The sequence below is a fragment of the Equus caballus genome, chromosome 5 (assembly GCF_041296265.1).
Source record: "Equus caballus isolate H_3958 breed thoroughbred chromosome 5, TB-T2T, whole genome shotgun sequence".
NCBI lineage: Eukaryota > Metazoa > Chordata > Mammalia > Perissodactyla > Equidae > Equus > Equus caballus.
In genome coordinates this window covers 101,262,692-101,278,942 of record NC_091688.1, presented here as the reverse complement: position 1 = coordinate 101,278,942, position 16,251 = coordinate 101,262,692, and the positions used below count along the sequence as shown (strand labels likewise).

The 16,251-nt window shown below is 44.5% G+C and overlaps 1 protein-coding gene across 11 annotated transcripts in view; it reads left to right on the top strand.

Moving 5' to 3' along the window:
- Positions 1-334: 334 nt before the first annotated feature.
- Positions 335-16,251, top strand: part of RAVER2 (ribonucleoprotein, PTB binding 2) — a 93,913-nt gene continuing 77,996 nt past the window's right edge. For 2 of the 11 annotated variants that reach the window (XR_011438903.1, XM_070267543.1), the window contains exon 1: positions 394-745. Coding sequence is in view for 6 of the 11 variants with exons in the window: in XM_070267543.1 (XP_070123644.1) it covers positions 500-745 (246 nt within the window). In the remaining 5 variants the exon portion in view is untranslated. Of the gene's footprint in view, positions 746-1,058; positions 1,557-16,251 lie in introns of those variants that run through there. The other 9 variants (XM_070267548.1, XM_070267544.1, XR_011438902.1 and 6 more) reach the window with 9 other exon arrangements.

Sequence of the window (16,251 nt, the reverse complement as noted above, 5' to 3'; positions counted from 1 at the left end):
TTATTCCAAATACATAAAATTTCCGCCAGAAGATCTCTCTTTGTGCTCCCTAGAAAATCTCAAATTGTATCTTTCCCCGTAAACTCAAACTTCCCTGCCAGATGCGCCCATCTCGAGCACAGAGCGCCCCCCGGGGTTTGGGGGGCCCGAGCTCGCGTCTGCAGGAGTTCCGAGGGGAGGCCGGGGACCGCGGGGGCGTCACGTGGGGGGGGGCCTGGGGGTGCCGGGGGCCCGGGTTCGAGGCTCCGGAAGCCGCCGCCCCGGGGCGCATCCGCAGAGCGGGCCGGGCGTCCGGGGCGGCGGGGGCGCCCGCACAGGTGCCGCGGGCGGGCGCGCGGGGCGGGGCCGGGAGCCGCGGCGGTGGCCGCTCCCGCCGGCGCTCAGGTTTCCGCCCGCCCGCCCGCGGCGCCGCCCCTCGGCCCGCCGCCTCCCCCGCCCCTCGCCCCGCTTCCCCCGAGCCTCCCTCCCGAGGAGCCCGCAGCCGCGGGGCGCCCGGAAGATGGCGGCGGCGGCGGGAGACGGCGGCGGCGAGCGGGGCGCGGGCCTGGGCGGCGCGGCGGGGCCGGGGCCGGGGCCGGGACCGGGGGCCGGGCTGGCGGCCGGGGCGCACGAGGACGCCCGCGGCCCCGCGCCCGCCGCCCTGCACCCCGAGGAGGTGGCGGCGCGGCTGCAGCGGATGCGCCGGGAGCTGAGCAACCGCAGGAAAATCCTGGTGAAGAACCTGCCCCAGGACAGCAGCTGCCAGGTGCGCGGACCGGGCGCGGGGCGCCGAGGGACGCCGCCCCGAGGGGCCAGCGTGCAGCGGGCGGGGGCGGAGGGGTCGCGGCAGAGTTAGGAGCACGCTCGGTCGCTTTTGCACGGCGGTGCCCCCTGCGAGGGTGGCAGATTAGGAAACGGAGGCTCCGGGCTGCGAAGCGGCTTGTCCAGAGCCCTGGGAATCCGGGGCGGCTGCCTGGAGGTCCGGCCCTCTCCTTCCTGCCCCGGTGGCCCAGGGGTGTGTCCGGGGGAGGGGGTCGGGGCAGCTGGAGGGGGAGGAGAGGGGAGGTGAGCTGGGCAGCACAGATTTGGGGGCCCAAGTCTTGGGGAGCCGGGTGAGAGGGGCGGGGGTCCCCCCCGGGGTCCTGGGGACCTGAGTGTGCCGTGGGGGCGGGGTCACGGGCGAGCTGGGAGTGCGTTTTGCTGCCGCCGAAGCGCTTGCCCAAGTTTGTATGAAACCGCTCCGTGGGCTCCGCGTGCGCGGCCGGCGTGGAGGGCGCTCCCTGCACCCGGGGGCCTGGCGGCCGGCGCGGCGGGCGAGGACTGCGGGGGGCGAACTCCCAGAGTCGGAGAGGCTCCAAGACGGCCGCTCTGTCTCTCTGATCCGGATTAACTGTTGCTTTCAGATTAGAAGCTCTGCATCTATTTGACTTTTCCCCTTGATTGCCAAAGTTACACGCTCATTGTAGGAAAGCAAGAAAAGACAGAGAGGCGCCAAGGGGGAAAGAGAAGTCACCTGCATTTTCGACGCTTAAAGATCACCATTGTTAACGTGGGATGTTATCTTTCTTTTCCTGGGCGTATGTATGCATAAGTATTTTTGTTTTACCAAAAAGTGAGACGTTTGTTTTTTTATTCTTTAGGGTTTCTGAATTGTCTGCACGTTCACGTATATCTCACTTAGAACTTGAATTTAGGTAGTTTGTGGGGGGGGGGGGGCGGGGGTGTGTGTGGGCTGTGCTGGTAGTTGCAGATTTGGGTGAATTCATGTAGTTCCTCCTGTAACAGGGTGCATGGACTTGCAGAGGGCTGGCCTTTGATAATTGCAGGGCATTCTTCCCTAAGATCCATAAAATAATGAGACCAACACCTCATTCCTATGTCATTAGACCTTACATAGCCACTCACAGTAAATGCGAGCAGGTAACCTTATAACCCATATGCATGAGGGGCCATTTTGTTTCAAAAAGTAAAGCAAAGAAGTCTCTGTTAGTATTGTGTATCTCACCCCTCTTTCAGCTCTTTGCATCCTTGTCTACTTCCCATCAGGTCGTAATGTTTTGTGATGCAACCTGTAAGGACACCTGCAATGGACTGATTTCATAGAAACCACTTTCTCCTGCCCATGCAAATAGAGAGAGCTCAGGAGGAGGTGGCTTGGAATTGGCAGATGGCATTTAAAAAAGCAAGTTGAGGAAATAGCAACTCTGTGTGTAGATAATCTAGGACAAGAGAGACGGAGAGGTCTCTTGGTTTCATTTGTAAGAATGTCGACTATTTTTCTTATCACATTTCCTTGCGGTAATTCTAAAAATATTTATACCCAAAATTCTAGACAGGCTGTCTGTTGTTGCTTTGCTGTTGGTATCTTTCTCATTTCCCTTCTCAAGAGACGTGAAAAAACTTATCAAAGGGTCTAATAAAAGGAACAGTTTTCGTTACCTGGTGTTAGTGATGGACAGAGGTTTTGTGAGAGTTACACTGATTTGTATTTTTGAGATATTCTGTCTCTGTTATGAATTTATGTTTAGCCTAAATCTTAGGGTTTTCTGTAAGGGAGCAGGCATGAACTGTCGAATAAAATTGGGATAAGACCTGTCTGTCTAGATGAGTCTTTTACTGGCAAGGAAAGTATCTTAAATTTTTATGTTAAGGTAAATTCTTGTGCCATGGTTTTTGAGAACTGAAGAGTTTCATCTAAAAGCAAAAAGGTTTTTAGGACCTGGAGAATAGTTTCCAGACTTGGTCTAGCATTGATTTTTTTTTCTATAGTGATTTCCATAATAAAATGTTTTTAAAATTTCTGATGTGTAGTTTTAAAATCTAAGCTGATCAGTGTTTGATTACAGATAGCATTTGTGCGAGTAGTATTTTTTTCCCCTATCATCTTCCAGACTTGTCCCTTTGCTAGTTTTCTGATCACAATTGTATTGTAACTATCAGTGGTCTGTGCTACATAAATAAATAGAATAGACCAAAGTATGCTCATTTCTAAAAGCAATGAAAAGACACGCTTTTCTTTAGATTATTTAGATTGAGAATTACTATTCTTATTGGTCCAATAAAATTAACATTTACATCTACTTTTTCTCAGATTGTAATGTTTTCGTGAATATATTCTGCAAGGATATTTTGTATTTTTATCTTTTATTTCCCTTAACAATGCTAATGTCTGTTTTTTCTTAGTGGCTGCATTTTACTGTCAATTTACTGATGAAGGTTTAATTTTAATTTTACTTTGTGCCTTTTAGCAGCTATCACCTGGCTAAACTACGTATTTGCTCCTTATGACTAACATAGTTAAAAAAAGTTATGACTTTGTGTTCAGTTGTTAAGTAATCAGATATCTTAAACACTTGAATTCTTGTTCTTTCCTAGAAGAGTCTTCTGTGTTGATGCATTTTTTTCTGGAATATCGCGTGAAGGATAAACGCCATTGCTAACTCTGATTCCCAAACTGTATGGTTGTGTCTCCAGCAAAGCTGCGTCGGTCACCGATTAGTAGGAGCCTCGTCATTTTTTTCAACATTTTTGAAAACATGGATATTTTCTTTGTTAAGCATAGTTTTCACAAATCTTACTCAAATTTTGTTTAATTTTTGGTAAAACATTTCCAATAGCGTTCCACAACTTTACACTTCCTATGATTAGAAGGCATTCTGGAAGTCTTACATTTAAGTGGGGGCTTTTGAAGGTCCCGGTATCAAATACCTGACAGAGACACTAGCTCTGAGAATATGAACATCCTTATGCGAATAAGTTCTCGGAAGCTGGCGCACTGCAAGGGTACCGTGTGGCCAGCAGGCGCGGTCTGGTCGGCCCCCACGCTTGCTCGAGTCCTCCCAGCCCTCTGTCTTCATGGCCTCAACTTGGGTTCGTGTCGTCTTCATCTCTTGCGCAGACTATTGCAACTTTTCTGTTTGTCACCACCCTCATCTTTGTCCTGTCCCTTATGTTTTAGCTTGTCTTGCTTACTGCTTCCCAGAGCACAAGTCTGCTTGTGTCACTCTGCTACTTAAAAATGAAAGTCTCTGGCTCCACGTCCGCAGCAGCACCTCTCACACTCTTCCCCAGGTGGTCCGTCCCCTTGGCTCTTTTCCTCCAGTTGGAAGGAGTAGTGAACCTGAATTTGCGTCCTGCAAGAGTAGAATTGCTTTGAACCTCCCTGTTCTGTCTGAAAAATTCATATTATGTTCTATTAGTAAATTTGGTTTAATGTAAAAACAGTGACTTAAACTTGTTGAACTCCCCTCTCAATTTTTTGTCGCAAACTTGACACTTATGGAAGATGCACCATATTTATCCTATGATTTTTCCATACTCGTTTATCAACTTGGAGTCTTCAGACCTCAGTTTAAAAAGCAGATGCTAGGATAGAAATGTTTTTGTGACTTGGCTTCTGTCTACATTTCCAGTCTCATTTCTTTTTTTTTTTCTTTTTTTTTCTGAGGAAGATTAGCCCTGAGCTAACATCTGCTGCCAATCCTCCTCTTTTTACTGAGGAAGGCTGGCCCTGAGCTAACATCTGTGCCCATCTTCCTCTACTTTATATGTGGGACGCCTACCACAGTATGGCTTGCCAAGCGGTGCCATGTCTGCACCCAGGATCTGAACCGGCGAACCCCGGGCCGCCGAAGCAGAGCGTGCACACTTAACCACTGGGCCACCCAGCCAGCCTCTCCAGTCTCATTTCTTATTAGTCCTGCATTGGATTCTAGTTTTATCAAACTACCTACATCCCCAAGTACTTCCTGCCACTGTGATTTGGATATTTATAGTTGTATCTTTGAATGTTAGTGTTTTGGAATGTAATTATAGTGATTAATTTATTGTGAATAATAATTATTATAATTATTTATAGTGAATAACAATGTTGTGAACGCTGGTTCTTAGTAATAGCCGTTGTGTGTGTGTATGTATGTGAATAGTCTTTTGCAACTCTGAATTTAGAATTTCGATTAGTTAAGGTAATGACCTAATATGTGTTTTTTATTGCATTTCTATAAATTGTTTATATTTTGTGGTTAACCTAGTTCTGTTTCAATAGCATTGTTGCTGGAGTTCCAACATGGGGAAAGCAGTGGCATTTCTTTCCTGTATAATTTGAGTTTGCTTAGTTTTTTGTTACATGTCATATGTGTGTACATGTGTTTTGTTGTGGTTGTATTTATTTTAAAATCTGAAGGAGATTTTACTGTGTAATTAGAAGAAAATGTGAAGTGCTTAGGGCTGACAGCTGGATCAATAATGGAAGAAACATCCTATTGTTTCACTTTGGGTGTTATTGACTCTGCTGTGAAGTGCTCTGTTATGGTGGTTAATTGAGAAACTTGATGGTTAATTCACGGAGGCCCATTTGAAAGCACAGGGTTATCAGCTAAGCACTTTTAGAATAACACCACCAGATGTAGGGAACTCTGATTGGTTTTCTTTTTGAAAACTACTTATTCCAATTTTTCTTTTATGTTAGTCAGACACCAATAGAATTTTCTCGTATACTTTGTGTTAACACAAAATTTAAATTTGTGTGGGATTTTAAAATATACATTATTTTTCTCTAACAACATATGGAGTAATTATTGCCTCTTTTTAAAACAGGGCTGCTGTTCACTTTTTGTTGACAATACTGAGGTATTTTCACATTTTGAAATTATTCTTTTTCTCATCGTTAATGCCATTTTGCTTACTTCCGAAGGTTACTTTTCTTAGTGTAGTTTATACTACTTAAAACTTATCCGTTACGTTTTCTCTTCTAATGTAGTTAATCAGAATTGAATTGTGGGTTCTACTTCTTTTCCGTGTATTTTGTTATCCTAGTCCCAATGTAACAAGAACACTGAAAGCTGCTAGAGAAATACACTTCTAGATTTCCGGGGCGCCGCTGGCTTGGTAAGTTTCTAGTCTTAGTGGAAAGTCTTGACGCGTGTTTCGGCAATGCTGTTCTCTGCTTGAAGACACACTTGAGGAGCACTTGGTGGTTAGCATCCCAATGTTGGGTGTCAGCAAGCAGGCCAGGGAAGTCTCCGGTGGCTTGTAGACCTCTTCCTAATGAATGGATTATGCTTATAAGTTATTTTTTGGACTTTCAGGCTGTTTTCCTGTAGGAAAAATATGGGAGACGGTGTTTAGTTTTGCTGGGCAGCATTTTACCACCTGTTTCAGCTATGATGCATCTGAGGCGTGAGATTTAACAGCACAATAACATCTAATCAGCTTTGTTCAGGAGCAGAGGCTCTCCCAGCGCACATCGTTGACGGCTGCACCTGTGTCTCGTGTCAGCCTCTCAGGGAGGAGTTGCATTTAGGGGAATTGCTCTTGAAATAAACAAGGTTCAGAAGATCAGGGACGCATCAGATGAGGTAACTCTGATGGAAGGCTCCTGCTACAAAGGGGTCCCTATCGCTAACCCCCTGAGTTTGTCCCTTCATTCATGTGCACTTTATCTTACCTGCCTTATAGCCAGTGGCCCTGAAGGGCTGCCAGGGCCCATTTCTTATCTATGGGCAAGAGCTTTATGCTTAGCTCTACTTAGCCCAGCAGAAACAGTCAAATGAAAGAATGTTAAATGTAAATTTTATAAACAAAATTATCTATATATTTAAAGATTCTATAGTTGCTTATCCAAAACCCTGGCTCTGTTTCTATTTTGTTTGCATAAAGAGACAACTGCCTTGCTCTAAGGGGAGAGTGCACAGAGAGGGCTAGTAGGTGAGAAGTGGGAAAATCAGACCTCCTGGGACGCTTGTCCGTATTGTATATTTTGGCTCGTGATTATCTGCGGAGGACCGTCCGGGATCGTGTACTGAATGTCTCCCGTTTGTTCCTCCAGATCTGTCTCCACCCTTCCCACCTGCTCTGTGTCCCGGGAGGCTTGCCTGGACTGTGGGTTGCAATAGCAGGCCTCTCCCATCCTCTGGCTTCTGGTCGCATTTGGCCAGAGCCACTGGGGGAGATCGAGGGTGGAGGAGAGAGAGATTGGGGCATTGATTCACTCAGCTGCCCCTCTACCAGGTTACCTCGGGTTGGCTGTTTTCTCTTTCAAAGGTCGCATTTTCTTTCTGGTGGCTGTCTCCATGCAACTGGGTGCTGTCGGTTGTCATAATCATCGTTCCCTTGTCTCCTTAGCCCTGGGGGTTGTAGGGCACTGTTGCTAACCATAGGCTTTCTTTAAGCCTTTGTAGATAGTCTCTTAAAGAAATTCTATCCAATTACTTAGTTTTTGAACGTGCCATCTGCTTCTTGCTGAGATCCTGATGCTGTTGCCTACCCAGTCTCGATTCTTCTTATCTTTCCTAATAGCACCCAGGTTTTCCTTTGAGAACCTACCCTCCCTCATTATTTAGCAACTGTGTGGTTTAGGCGGGTTTGATCTCTATCCCCATCTGTTGGGGTGACGTTAACCAACAAACAGATTCTTCCCTTTTGCCATTGGAATGGGTTAAAGGATGGGCGGTAACCTGGACCCAAGCCAGTCAGTACATGGTAGTCCCTTGGCCACAGTGATTATTCCAGGCTAGTATAGGAGAGAAGCTTAGGACTTTTGTTTGCTTGTTAAGGTAAGTGATTCTCTTCCCACTGGATATGAATGCAAGAACATATTGTCCTGATTACAGCTGACAGTCTGGGGACAGAGCAGACATCCAAAGGAGGACTGACTTGGAAAGAAAAAGTAGAGAAGATGAGCTGGAGCCCTGATCAAACCATATCTGAAACTTGACTTACCTCTGGATTTCATAGTTATGCCAGCCATTACATTTCTTTTATTGTTTCATTGATTTCAGGTTGGGTCTTAGGTTACTACCAACCAATAGTATCCTAACTAATATAGAATTTTTTTATATCAAAGTATGTTTTTTATTTTGCTGAGGAAGATTCACCCTGAGCTGATGTCTGTTGTTAATCTTCCTCTTTTTTTCCTTGAGGAAGATTAGCCCTGAGATAACATCTGTGCCACCCTTCCTCTATTTTGTATGTGGGTTGCTGCCACAGCATGGCTGATGAGTGATGTAGGTCCACGCCTGGGATCTGAACCCATGAACCCCGGGCTAAAGTAGAGTACACTGAGCTCTAACCACTACACAATGGGGCCAGCCCCACTCTTATAGAATTTTAATTAAAAAACATAAAATCTCAGTATTGGAAAGGGTGGTAGAAGATATTTTATCTAATCCTTTTCCTTAATATATGGATATATGACTATATTTACAGAGTCCTCAACACATGAATTCTAGCACACTTTTACCACCTTTAGTTTCGAGGAGATCACTGCTCTGTAAGGTATCCTTCTCCAGCTTCAGATAACCTTCTTTGTTATAAGTGTTTTATTTTATTGAATATGTAAAATTTATTTCCCTGAAATTTTAATTTTTTTGATCCACATTCTCCCCACCAGCACTATAGAGAATTTATGGCATTCTCTTTTTAACTTTTAACTTCAGTTCCTTCACACCACTCATTTCTAGGACACGAGTCTGAGTCTCCTTGGCATCTTATTGATTTTTCTCTGAACACTCACCACTACCTGTTGGTCATTGATCTCTTAGAATGTGGCTCCCGGAATGGAGCATGGTTGTCTTATTGAGCTCTCCCTATGATCCTTCAGCTGGAACAAGTGTCTCTTTCCCCTGGGCATCTATAATAACAGTAACAACCCCTGTCTATCGAGTGCTTACTGTTGCCAGGCACTGTGTGTTGTGCTTCGTTGACATCATATTTAGTTCTCATTTCAAGGCTGTAAAAGAGATCAGGATTTCTTATTCCCATTTTATTGATAGGGAAACAGATGCAAAATTAATGTCAGGCAATTTGCCTAAGGTCATTCAGCCAGTGAGTGGTAGAGTGGAGAAAAACTAATGTGTCTGATTCCAAAGCTCATACTCTTATCCTGTATTGTGTGATAATTGTAATTCCCCTCCACACACGCTGTCTTGTCAGTGGTTCAAAGGACAGGGATCATGTAATATTTACCTTTGTATCGCTGGTGTTTAACCTAGAACCTGACACATGGCTCTGAGGGAAATTTAAAACAGAAGGGGACTCCTCAGCTACTTTGTTCTAAATGTACTTCTATTAACTTCTGTTGTGGCCGGCAAACTCAGGATTGGTTTGTAAGATGAACAAATTTTGCCTCATGAAACTGTTAGCTTTCTCGGCAGTGAACTCACTCCATTCACATATAATTATTCAATCAGTCAACTGTTTATGGCTCATGAGTAAGTTGGAAGCTATAACCTTCTCTCCAAAAATGTGCTCATATTCATAGGCACACAAAAATTTGCATGTAATTTCAAGGGATGATGGGTCTCATGTAATTTACCCCTGATCTCACTGGGGATGGCAGACGCAGATTGAGAAGCGCCTTTCCAGGCCAGTGAAATTTTGATCCTGCCTTTGGGTCTTTAGCTGAGTGCAGACCACCGGAGCAGACCCAAAGCTACGGCTTGAGAAGGGTTTTCTTCGGGAACTTCTGAGGGCCCGTTTCTGCATACGTGGCATGATTCTCCATCTGGACAAGGTTATAAATCAGGCTTCTTAATTTTCTATCTAAAAAGTCAGCTGCGTCACTTCCTGTTTGATGTACAAGCTCGTGGTCCCCTGGCCACCCAGCGACACGTGACTGACTCTTTCGGTACCGTGCCTGGTGCAGAGTGGATGATCAAAACAGTTTATTCTTAAGAGGTTTACCAGGAGCTGCAGTATAATATTCCCCCTTAACATCTATTGAAAGTCCAAGATGGATACGAAGAATGTTTCTCTTTAAAACATGTCAAGACTGTTGTCTATTGTGGTGTTCAGTGTGCCTCATGATAAGTATTTATTGCTAAGAAAAAAGTTTCTCTCTCTTATTAGATTTGGGAGTCCCTTAACTTGTTTTCTAGGCATTTGGTGCTTAATTTTGTGCCTATTTGCTATCGTTGTCTTTAGATTTGTGAACTTATTTCCGTCTTCCCTATGCTGGGGCATTTTCTTTGGGTGTTTGAAGCCTTTTGTTGAGTGTTTGTTACCACCTGACTGCCAAAACCGTGTTAGAGTTTACTGAGTTTGAGCCTGTATTTGTACACTATCCTTTGCCTCTCTTGGTGCCACCCGCTCCTGCCCAGCCCCGCCCAACGCCACCTCCTGCCGCCCAGCCCTGCCGCACCCTTTGCCCCAGCCAGCTGGTTTTTATCTCTCTCCTCGCCCACCACAGCAATTACCTGCTCGCCTTTATTTCCTGGACTTTGGATTTTCTGTTACCTAAAAGCATGACTGCTTGCTTTTGATTCCAGATTAGTCTCCATTTCTCTGACTTTGTACCTTGTGGGTCTTTTTACAGCTTGATCTAGAGTAGAAGTAATGGCGATAAACAAGGACTTGGGAATTTGGAAAGTTTTAAATTTTGAGATAATCTCAAGCTTACAGAACAATTGTAAGTACAATACAAAGAGCGTTTTTTTCCTGGACTGTTTGAGAGTGAGTACTGAGCTGATGCTCTCCCACCCAAGTACTTTATTGTGTATTTCCTACAAATTTGGACATTCTCCAACATAACCCCATTACTGCCATCAGAGTCAGAATACTGCCGTCTAATCCTCAGATTGCATTTGAGTTTTGTCAGTTGTCCCGTTAATATGCCCTACAGTGGAAGTATCCGGTTCAGAAACACATACTGCGTTTTGTTGTCGTGTTTCTCTTGTCATCTTCAGCCTAGGATAACTCCCCAGTCTTTCCTTGACTTTTATGACCTTGACCCTTTTGAAGATTACAGGCCAGTTACGTTATAGAACGTCCTTCAATTTAGGTTTGTCTGATGTCTCTCCATGATTAGATTCAAGTTGTGTGTGCTTGGCTGGAATATCAGAGAACGTTCACATTTTAGATCCGTCCCCTTGTTGATAAAGCTAACTTTGATCACTTTGGTTGAGTTTTATTAAAGTCTTATCTGCTAGGCTTCTCCAGGCAAAGTTTTTCCCTTTGGAATTAATAAGGATTTTGAGGGGAGATAGTTAAGACTGTAAATATTCTATTCCCTTTCAAGCGTTCAATTTATTCATTTATTAATTTATATAAGAAATAGGCTCATGGTTTCCTTTGTTCAGTGGGTTGTACTCTATTACTGTGATTATTTATTTTGATGCTTAAATTGTTTTTGATTTGGGTATTGGGAGCTGCTTCAAGCTGGCTCCTGTGTCCTCTTTTTTTTTTATTTTGGCATAATTTTAGATTTACAAAAAAGTAACAAAGATAGTACATAGAGTTTCCGCAGATTCTTTACCCAGTTTCCCCACATGACCCAGGGACGTTAGTCAAGACTAAGAAATTAACGTTGGTACGTTGTTATTAAGTGGACTGCGGACTTTGTTTGGCTGTCTTAGTTTTTTCGCTTGTGTCCTTTTCTGTTCCGAGATCCAGTCCAGGGCACCACGTTGCCTTTAGGCGTCGTGCCTCCTTGATCTCCGTTCACCAGTTTCTCAGTCTGTCTTCGTTTTTCATGACCTTGACAGTTTTGGTCAGATATCTTTGAGAGTGCCCCTCAAATTAGGTTTGTATGATGTTTCTCCCATGAGAGATCAGGGTTATGGAATTTGGGGAAGAATTCCACAGAGGCGATGCACACTCTGATAGCCGTCGTCTCTCGGGCACGTGGCATGAACTGATTTACTCCTGGTGATGTTAGTGGCGTCTGCTCCATCACTGCTTGATAACACTATTTTTCCTGCTCACTGTTCTTTGGGAACAAGTCCCTAATTCCAGCACACTCTTAAGGGAAGGGTCCTATGTCCTTTTGGCACATCCCCATCATTCACTGAGCACTTCCTTTCTTTTTGACACAATAAGATGTTGCCACTTGTTTTGTACTCTCTGTGCTCCAGCCCTGGAATCAGCCATTTCATGAAGGCATCTGTTATGGAGTGAATGTTTGTGGTCTCTCGATTCATATGTTGATGCCCCAGCCCACAGTGTGGCTGTATTTAGAGATGAGGCCTCTGTGGAGGTAACTGAGTGAGGTCATAAGGCTGGGACCCTGATCTGACAGGGTTAGTGTCTTTATAAGAAAAGGCACCAGCGAGCTCTCTCTCTGCTGTGTGCCTCACACCCCACCCCTCCCGCCAGTGTGCAACTACTCAGGAAAGGCCGTGTGGGGATGTAGTGAGCAGGTGGCTGTCTTTAAGCCATGGAGGGAGATCTTGCCAGAAACCAAATCAACTAGAACCTGGGTTTTGGAATTCTAGCTTCCAAAACTGTGAGAAAATAAGTTTCTGTTCTTTATGCCACCCAGTCTATGGTATTTTGTTATGGTGGCCCCAGATGGCTCTTACAGCGCCTCATTTCTTTAGGGGTAAATACTGTTAGGAAGACAGGATCTGGAGCTGGATGTGATCATTGCCATTGAATGTCACTGCTATCAGGTCCTCTTAGTGACAGAGCTGGAGAATATATAAACGTGTGGATGTGTATATGCACATACGTTTACACCTCTATCTCATCTATCAAAAATAATGTGTCCACACTGATACATCAAATTGCAATCTAACACAATAGAGTTCATTCTACTTTTTGCCCACTCCATATGTGTCACCCCTCTTTCTGACAATGAGAAACCTGGTGTTCGTTATCCCTAATAGATTTACTTATTTGAGCAATACCCCTCTATGTTGTAAATCTCCCATCACCACTGCAGATGGCTGCCCCTTCCCCCGTGCATATGCCCAGCGCATCCCTCTCAGGCTCCATCCTCCTGGACTGGGCTGGTCCACCGGCCAGAAGCCCTCCTCTCCTTGCCTGAGTTCTCACACTGTGTGCTGGGTTTTCCTCCTGTGCAGATTCCTCTTCACCTGGCTTGAGCTCTGAACCCTGAGATATTAAATAAGATATTTTGCGTGAATTACGTGTAAGTGTACGGTAAGCGATATCTGTTATTAGTGGTAGTTGTGGTAGGCAGAATTTGAAAAATGGTCCCACAAGATTTCTAATCCGTGGAACTGTGAATGTGACAAGATATCACACGTGTAATTGTTACGTTACATGATGGAGGGGTTTTTGCAGATGTAATTAAGGTTACTAATCAGTTGACTTAGGGTTATCAAAGGGAGATTGTCCAGGTGGGCCCAATCTGATCATACTAGCCCTTTAAAAGCAGAGGATTTTCTTGGGCTAGTAGCGGAAGTCAGATGGTTTGGAGCACAAGAAGGGTTTGATGCACTGTTGCTGGGTTTGGAGATGGAGTGGGCCACGTAGGAGGACTTAGTTTCTAGGAGCTCAGAGTGGTCCCCAGCTGACAGCCGGCGAGGAGACAGGTAAGAGCCCAGCCTGCCCAACACCTTGACTTCCGCCTTGAGAGACCCTAAGCGGAGAACCCATTTGAGCCTGCCTGGACTTTCCACCCACGGAACTGAGAGATAATAAATGGGTGTTTTCATCAGTTTGATGTGTGGTAGTTTGTTGCACAGCCGTAGAAAACGAATGCAGTAGCACATCCGGGTGATACGTGGAAGAAAAAACGTTTTGTGCATTGGAGAGAAAAGATGGTGATTTACACAGCCTTATTCTTTGGGAGAGACAGTTATCGAAGTGTCTCCTGGAGATTGAAGTGCTCTTCCTCGGGACGTCTGCAAGCAAAGTGCTCAAGGAGGACCTCTGATCATGAGATATATAATATGAATTAGCTTGAGGTATGTAAATATTTCCTTTTAAGGAAGTGAGTTGTGGGGCCAGCCCAGTGGCCTAGTGGTTAAGTTCGTGTGCTCTGCCTTGGTGGCCCAAGGTTTGTGGGTTTGGTTTCTAGGTGCGGACCTACACACCACTCATCAAACCATGCTGTGCTGGCATCCCACGTACAAAATAGAGGAAGATTGGTACAGATATTAGCCCAGGGCCAATCTTCCTCAGCAAATAGGGGAAGATTGGCAACAGATGTTCGCTAAGGGCCAATCTTCCTCACCAAAAAAAAAAAAAAAAAAAAAGTGAGGTATGTTATAGTTAGTGTAAAGAAAGTGTATTTTCAGTTTTTTCTTTTTGAGCACTTTGAACATGTATTAGTTTATGTTAAGATTGTAGAATAATCTCAGGAAGAAGTATACTGTATTGGAGTTGATGAAGGCAATCTGTGGAAACAGATATTTGTGCATTTAACTAATATTGAAGGTGTGCTTTGTGCTAGATGTTGGAGCCCTGTGTGTGAACAAGGCAGGCACATGGTATTTGCTATTGCTAAGCCAGCAATCTAATGAAGATACGGAGGAGGAGAGTAAGGAGTTAAGTACGGATGGTAGGCGCTGTCAGTGTTGTGATGGGGAGAGTAGAAAATGCAGTGGAGGTAGAAGGGAAAGATATCCAGATACTGAGCCATGCTTGAGAGATTCAGAAAGGCTCTTAGAGAAACTCGTCGAAGCTGAGACCCCGGGAGAGAGAAGGTGGCTAGGAGAAGGGAGAGAAAGAGGAAGGTGGAGGACGTTCGTAGCCGAAGATGTACCGAGTCCCAGAGGCAGGAGAGAGCAAGGCCAAAAACTCCTTCCCGGTGGCTGAGGCCTGGAGCTGGAGGGCTCGTGGGTCCGTAGAGGGCAGGCGCGTTGGCCGGGGCAGGTGACTGTCAGCCACAGAAGGGCGTTTGCATTTGATCTTCAGGGAAATGAGGTGCCATTGAAATATGCAAACAAGGGAGTGGTGCAGCCAGATTTCCACCTGTCAAAAGGGAAAATTATGTTGTTGTTTTTTTTTTATCTCCCAAACTTCGTCCTCACCCTGATCCCCGTTCTAAGGTTAGGACGGCCGTAATGCGGTAAGCATTAGAATGTGATGGGAAGAAGCACCTCATAGGTTTTATTTTTGTGTGGGTGACACGTAAGGTACCATGGGTGTAGCAGGTTGCTGTATTTGCTCTGGAGTCTGTTGGCCTGGTTCTGCATCCCAAATCCGTGACACGCATCCTGTCTGTGCAAGTCACCCAACTTCATTGGTCCCCAATGTCCTCATCTTTAAAATCTGTGTAATAAAATCCAGCTTTAAAATCCAGCTCATTGGGTTGTTAGGATTAAATGAGATAATGTCTAAAGTACCTGGGATAAAGTGAGCACTCAGGACATTAACATTATTATTACTGCTAATAAAAAAGGCCAAAGTTTATTAATTTTTTTAGGCCACGTCAGAATGTTCCCCTGGCAAAAAGTTGGTATTCACATGAACTTTCCAGCAAAACAGCCAAACTGAAAGCTGTTAAAAATTTAGCCAAGTTAAAATTGACACCACATTACTCAGCTAATATCATGAAAGGCATTGTGTGATAGGCCCTGTGTGGGCCAAAGCAAGTATTATCTGGTGTGGAACATTCAAATGCAGCTGCAAGCAAGCACTAGCATTTATAAGTTTGGAGCCTAGGAGAGAAGTTTGAAGTGGAAATAAGAATTTGGAGATCACTGGCATGGGGATGTGACTTAAGTCATCTCAATAAATGCAGAAAAAACATTTGATAAAATTTAACACTCATTCTTAATAAAAACTCATAGCAAACAGAAATACAAGAGAACTTCCTCAAACCTAAAGATTAGCTAGAAAAACCAAAAGCAATCATATTCGATGGTGAAATATTGAAAACTTTTCCCCTGAGCTTAGGAGCAATACCAGAATCATTGCTATTCGAGATTGCACTGGAAGTCGTGGCTGGCGTAGCATGCTGACTCCAACTGCCTAAAGACTGACAAGGGAAAGGAAAATGTCAAAACTGTTGCAAGACAGAATATCTTTATGACTTTGGGTAGGAAAGGATTTCTCAAGGCACAAATTGTAAGGGGAGAAATTGATAAATTTGGCTTCATTAAAATGAAAAACTTCTCTTTACCAAAAGAACCCACAAATAAACTAAATGACAGAGCACTTAAGTTCCAGGGGAATACATTTATAATGTAGTTCCCAGCAAAGGCTTAGTGTCCAGAATGTGTTTTAAAAAAACTCAAAAACTCCTATAGGTCAATAAAAAGACAAACGCAGTACAAAAAGGGGCAATAGGGATGAGTAAATCCTTTTCAGAAGAGGAAATAAATGGAAAATAAACGTGAAAAGCTGCTTGTATCAGAGAAACAGATTATGTATAATATTATATTAGTGTGTACTTATATACATATATAGAGAGATTGGTGGACTGATCGTGGAGGCTAGCAAATCCAAAATCTGTACCGCATACCAGCGGGCTGGAAACTCAGGCAGGTGTTGATGCTACAGTCTTGAGGCAGGATTTCTTCTTCTCCAGGAAGCCTCAGTTTTTGCTCTTAAGTCCTTCAACTGATTGGATGAGGCCCACCC